At 39.0% G+C, this 6,652-nt stretch overlaps 1 protein-coding gene across 4 annotated transcripts in view; it reads left to right on the forward strand.

The window, feature by feature from the left end:
- Nol8 (nucleolar protein 8) overlaps positions 1 to 6,039 on the forward strand; it is a 26,332-nt gene extending 20,293 nt beyond the window's left edge. Inside the window, exons 14-17 of one of the 4 annotated variants that reach the window (XM_021180497.2) lie at positions 2,320 to 2,446; positions 3,267 to 3,334; positions 3,697 to 3,776; positions 4,736 to 6,038. In XM_021180497.2, the coding sequence (XP_021036156.1) occupies positions 2,320 to 2,446; positions 3,267 to 3,334; positions 3,697 to 3,776; positions 4,736 to 4,786 (326 nt within the window). In that variant the 3' untranslated portion in view covers positions 4,787 to 6,038. Of the gene's footprint in view, positions 1 to 2,319; positions 2,447 to 3,266; positions 3,335 to 3,696; positions 3,777 to 4,735 lie in introns of all 4 variants that reach the window. The other 3 variants (XM_021180500.1, XM_021180498.1, XM_021180499.2) reach the window with 3 other exon arrangements.
- Positions 6,040 to 6,652: the final 613 nt, after the last annotated feature.

Here is a 6,652-nt window from a genome sequence, read left to right on the forward strand (position 1 = left end):
TGGCCTCGAACTCAGAAATCCGCCTGCCTCTGCCTCCCGAGTGCTGGGATTAAAGGCATGCGCCACCACGCCCGGCTACATCATGGTTCTTATTTCAGCTGGAAATGTTGGGGCCTACAAGAAGGAAGAAAAAGATAGCCTTTTTGGTTTTATACAATTACACCATGCCATCAATATGCCATTTATTTCAAAGCTTATTTTAGATTTGACACAATGTAGAGAAAAGTGTAAAAGCAACTCCTACAATTTTATATCCAATTTCAGGATATCCACCCCTAACAAGTTCCATATATTTAAAAATTTTTTAAATGTAAAATCTTCCCATTTTCTTTCTTTAAAATTTGAGAGAGAGAGAGAGAGAGAGAGAGAGAGAGAGAGAGAGAGAGAGAGAGAGAGAGAGAAAGTGAGTCTCTAAATGCCCTCTAGGGCTAGAATAGGGGGTAGGATCCCTTGGAGCAGGAGTTACAGGCAGCTATAGCTGTGAACTGTCTGATATGGGAGCTGCATACCAAATTCAGGTCTTCTTAAAGATCAGAAAGTGCTCTTAAACACTAAGCCATCTCTCTAGCCTTTCTTTTTTCCTTTGAAGACAGGGTCTTACTGTGTATCCCAGGGTACCACGGAACTTAATATGTAGCTCAAACTTAGGTTTTTTTTTTTTTTTTTCTCAGCCTCTTGAGTGCCAAGATAATAAATGTGTGCCACACCTGATTAAGACTTCGTTTAGAAGACTGTTCCTTACCTGTATTCAAGATGTATGTCCAACATTGTGGGAGTTTCCTATAAAGGGCAAGATGACTATCTAGCATCAGATGTACACAGCTAACTTCAGTGATGTGCTTCAAAGATGCACATTTAAAACAGAGTGCATGGGGCTGGGAGGTAACCCAGCAGTTAGGAACATGTTTTATTCTTGCAGACTACCTAGGTTTGGTTCCAGCACCCACATTAGGTTGCTCATGACCTCCTGTAACTCCATCTCCGAGGGGATCCAATTCTTTAGCTCTGAGCGCATGTATTCTCACTGGCACATGTACAAATTTAATACAGTTTAAAAGCACTATGTGTTTACAGATACATGCCTACTTTCAGCACTGGACTACTCCTAAAATAGCTACAGAAACCATAGTAGCTTTTCCAAAACATAAATGAGATGTACGCTGTGTTCTACTTGATGTTTTTCTGTGCAGTTAGTTTGACTGACAACTAAATGGAATATGAACTCAAATACTCTAACTGTGAGAGCCAAGTGTGAGAAGTAAAGTGGGCCTATGTTTAGGTTTTTTTTTTTTTTTTTTTTTTTTTTTTAAGAAGCTGGAAACTTGGAAACTCATGAGTGATCATGCAGACAAATCTCACTGCAGTTCTAGAAAGCAGTTTTGAGAGTCAAAAACATAAACATAAGTTCCTTTTTTTGTAGGCCTCTTTTTCTCTCTCTCTTTTTTTTTTTTGTTTTTGTTTTTGTTTTTTCGAGTCAGGGTTTCTCTGTGTAGTCCTGGCTGGCCTGGAACTCGCTCTGTAGACGAGGCTGGTCTCGAACTCAGAAATCCGCCTGCCTCTGCCTTCCAAGTGCTGGGATTAAAGGCACGAGCCACCACGCCCGGCTTTGTTTTTTTTTTTATTTAATGTTTTTTTGAGACAGGGTCTTTACATAGCTCTGGTTGTTCTGGAACTCATTATGTAGACCACTCTGGCCTCAAACTCACAGAGATTCACTTGACTGTGCCTCCCAAGTGCTAAGACTAAAGGTGTATGCCCCCATGCCTGGCACTATAGACTTCTTTTAACAGCACTTAGGCAGTGGTTACCTGTTCTTTGAAAATTATATTACTCATCTATAAACCTTTAGCTTTTAGCTCTTTTTATAATTTTATATTCCTCATCTGATGACTCTAAACAGTAGCTTTTAGTATTTTAAAATTGAAAAAGATAAGCTGGGCATGGTGGCGCATGCCTTTAATCTCAGCACTGGGGAGGCAGAGGCAGGTGGATTTCTGTGTTCGAGGCCAGCCTGGTCTATAGAGTGAGGTCCAGGACAGCCAGGGCTACACAGAGAAACCCTGTCTCGAAAAAAAAAAAAAAATTGAAAAAGATAATGTTACTTATTTTAGGAAGTACATCCATAGGTCAGTGGTAGCATATTTGCCTCTCATTTGGATTTGAACTCCAAAATTGGAGGAAAAAAAGTGATGGTATCTGGTTTTAACATATTAGAAATTTAGTCATGTTCACATAGTACAGGTAATCATTTTACTGTGTTTATAAATACATGGTTGCTCAGCCATAATTGCATTGCCTTTTATTGTCATAATAATATAGCCACCTATAGAATCGAACTAGTGAAACATGGGAAGATAGTCTGTCCAAACGATCCCCGATTCCAAGACAGTAGTTCAGAAGAAGAGGATATTGCTGAAGAAGCAGATCACAGCAAGCCAAGCCCTGGGTAAGCTGTTTATGTGTAAGCATGTGTCGTGGTTTATAAAGTTAGACTCAGGCATGCTTCAGCAGCATTATGCAAGTATCTGGAACAAATTTTATCAGTTTCTGTTCAGAATTCTTTTTTTTTTTTTTTAAGATTTACTTATTTTATGTATATAAGTTTACGATAGCTGTCTTCAAACAGACCAGAAGAGGGCATCAGATCCCATTACAGATGGTTGTGAGCCACCATGTGGTTGCTAGGACTTCTTGAAGAGCAGTCAGTGCTCTTAACTGCTGAGCCATCTCTCCAGCCCTTAACCTTTTTTTTTTTAACAGTGATTTTCATATGGCAACTGGTGGCAGGTGAAGTGTGTGCCAGCAGTAAGGCCGATGGTAACACTCCTGGTTTGGAAATCAGATGCTCCAGCTGAGTTAGGTGCCAGCTTGAGAACACTGGCAAACAGGGTAACAGTGGGAATGAGTATTGACATCTAGAGTGCATACTTAATTCCTCAATATCAAAACTTTAGATGGAGGAGGGGGTGTGGTCATTTTATAACATGAGCAAAGTGCAGAGCAACTTTTTAAAAGGAACATTTTACAATTTCACTATTATTTTTCCTGTTTTTATTTTGCTTGTTGCTTGGGTTTCTTGTTTTTGTTTTAGACCAAGCTTATATTGCCTAAACTTCTCTTGATCTCGTTATACAGCTAAGGCTGCCTGGAATTCCTCATCTTTCTGCCTCCGCTTTCCAAATTATAAACACACAGTCACACCAGCTGTAATAATTTCTTCTTAAATATTGAAAGTAATTTCTGCCCTTTCTCCCTCGTGTTTTCAGAGAAGCGGTTCCTGAGAACGAGGCCATTAGATTTTTCTTTTTCTCTGAGAATGACGACAGACTTCGTGGTAGGTCCATTCTTCCATTCAGTGGTGTGGGACGAGGAGTAGTGCAACTCTTACGTACTCTGTACTTCACACAGTAGCTACGTCTAGAAATCTTGGCCACTTCTGTAATGTGATTTATTCCCATCCATTATTAAGTGCATTCTGAGGGCCAAGTGTGCCTCTGCTACCATGTTCATTGCTTGTTCCTTATTATAATCAACCACATCTTATTTTGGTATAAGGACTTGCTTAGAAGCTAAAATACAAGAGTGTTCACTGCCTTAGAAGTCTACATGAAATCTCTAAGGCTGATGAAGAACTAATCAGATTGTTCATTTTATTAGTAAGTATGTGGCTACCTCATGCTTCTGTTTTTCCCGTAGGTTCTAACTTATTCTGGAGTGGTGTGGGAGGTAGTATTAGCAGAAATTCTTGGGAAGCCCGAACAAGTAGTCTCCTTTTGGTAAGTTACGTTTCTCCATATTGATTTCCTCCAAATCAAGATATGGCATTAGTGTTACTCTTCCCTAGTATAACAACAATAAGAAATAAGATATCATATTATAAAATGATAACAGCTGAGAACATGACTTAACTCTTAGAATTACACTACTAAAAAGAACTTAGAGCTTGTTTATTTCAACTATGACATGTTCTGTCTGAAAAATTAGATGCTGTGGATAGATTTTTTTTATTTTGAATGGGGAGCTTATTAAGTATATAGAAAGCCTTTAAGGAAGGAAGGAAGGAAGGAAGGAAGGGAGGATGGATGGACAGATAGACTTGACTGACTTAATTCATCAAATCATGTACTCAAAACTTTGCAGCAGAAACGGAGTAGAAGGGACCTTTACGGTAGTCAGCTGGAGTTCTCAGTTAACTCTTCTGTCCATACCTGAGCCTCCCATAGCTAAGCTTCCAGCTTCTCTTCCCCACTACAGACACTTTATCCTAGAATAAACAGAGTAACATCTGTTGGAAATGGCTCACTTTCTCGATGTTCTCAAGGGCACAGTTTTACTCTTGAGCTGTCTTGATATTCCTTCCTCCCCGCCACACAGTCCATGAAGAAACCAGAAAAAATTAGATAACCTGATAGCAAAGTTCAAAGTTGCCTCAAGGAACTTGACTCCCCAATCAGCAGGAAGTAGTCTAACTGTAACATCAACCATCTCCCCTTCTATCCTTTTTTCTCTCCTATGTAGTGTTAGGGGGTCAAAAGGGTGGAAGAGGAGGTTGGGTGAAAAGGGAGAAGAAGGGTGGAAGGGGAAAAGAACCCACAAGGTAGCCAAGGTCTGACTATAGTCGGTGCATCCCAGAAGTGTTTGTAGAATGGGTTTCTACGACTTTAAGTATACTTTGTTTACTGTGCGAAATTTGTGTTTATTGTTGATAAAAGCTTCTTATTTTATGGTTTTTTAGGAATGTCGGAAAAAACATAAAGAAGCCAAAAGGAAGGTGAAAGCAAATTAACCATTGTCAGCTTTGGTTTTGGAATTGAATTGCAGACTGCTCACCAGCCCTTGAAAGAAATTAGCCCAGAAAAGCATTCACTGACAAAGAAGATATTTCATAGTAGAAAAATATTCAAACCTGGATGATAATTAATGTATCATTCTGATGACAATTTCTGTGGAATTCTTATACATTCCCTCCTTGGTGACTGTGCTAAAATTAACTGAGCCAGTTGTGACACACACATTGTAGCCTCAGCACTTTAGAAGGGGAAGTGGGAGGATCATTTGAGCCCAGAATTTGAGATCACACTGAGCAACACCCCACCTCAGAACAGCATCCATTCTTGTTCTTTACTCTGAAAAACTAGAGACTGTCTCCTGACAGGAGGCGTCCATGAAACCTTGTTTAATAAATGGTTTGATGTATTTGTTTAAATATTTCTGGCTATGCTAAATATTCTATACCTCTAATTTATCTTTTTAAACTCAAGTACAAATTAAATTTGAGTTCTGTATGTACAGATGTAAGTTTCTGATGTAATTTCTGAAGACAAAATAGAACTTTTTAATAAATGGTTCATAATATTTGTGTTTATTCCTGATTAAATACTCTTTACCTTCATTTTGTCTTTTATTTAAAAAAGAAAAAGATAAGTTACAACTTAATTTTGAGCTATGTACTTATATTTTGAAGACAAATTGCCCGAAATGTGGGATATTCAGACCAACGCCTAAGATTTCTGTGAGGACCAGGGAAGAAAGACAGTCCAGTGTGTTCTTGACCTTAGCCTCATCTATTATGGAGTTGGGCCTGTCCCAAAAGTCCAATTAGATATGCGGGTATGAAAAATACTAATTATCTAAAAGCCCACTTAGAGTCAGGAGTCAGATCCTAAGCCTAAGATAGGAGTGCAGGTTTGATATTTCACTAAATCTAGCCAAGATTCAACACAGACAGGCCTCCTATTAAAATGGACAGTATAAAAGGGTGTTAGTCCTAAGAGTCTTACTGGGCTATGATGTGCATCTTAGTCAGTGTAGTATTTATTCCTTGAGTACAGAAATCTATTGTGATCTGTTCTTGTGTTGTTAGCCATTATTTCTGCACTTCTTATGTCACACAGATGCTTGACTCCTATGGGGGGTTGTTGCTTTTAGTAAAATAATATACAGGAACTGGAGAGATGGAATCATTTGGACAAGTAAAATAGAGTACAAAGAACTAAGCAGTTGGAAGACCTGTTGTAGATTTCTGTTTCATGGATTTCAGACTTAGAGATTAAAAGCTATGTGGAAAGATACTTAAACCATATGTCATCATTTCTTAGCAAATAATCCTAGTAAAAGCCACAACTTTGTTCTCGTACGCCTCATTTGGTTAGGATTTCCTACTCTATATAGTCATTGGTGTGCATTAGCTGGGGATAGAGGTTCTGCTTGAATGCCTGGCCCACTCACTGTCTATCCAAGGGCTTCTTTAAAGTGTGGCAATTAGAAGCCAAGGGCAAGTGTTCCCAGAAGCAGGAAACATGGTTCCAGTCTCTGGAAGTCTGGGCCAAAAATAAACTCAGCCACTGGTTCCATTTTCTACAGGTTAAAACAGTGGGGAGAACAAATGAGCTTGTGTCCATACTTAAATGTGCCAAGGACTCCATTTCAAAGCATTGACAACTGGCCTTCCCCATTCCCAGTTCTCTGTCATGAGATGTAACATGAGCTGCTGCTTCCAATAGTCATCTCTACAGTTTGCCTATCTTAAACTCTGACTACTTGCATTTGCTGTCTTGTTTGGGGCTTTCTGCAGACTTGGCAAGCACTTTATCACTGAACTACATTCTCAGCCAGTTTTACCTGACTTGCTCCTTTTAAAAAAAAAAAAAAA

The sequence above is a fragment of the Mus caroli genome, chromosome 13 (assembly GCF_900094665.2).
Source record: "Mus caroli chromosome 13, CAROLI_EIJ_v1.1, whole genome shotgun sequence".
Lineage (NCBI taxonomy): Eukaryota > Metazoa > Chordata > Mammalia > Rodentia > Muridae > Mus > Mus caroli.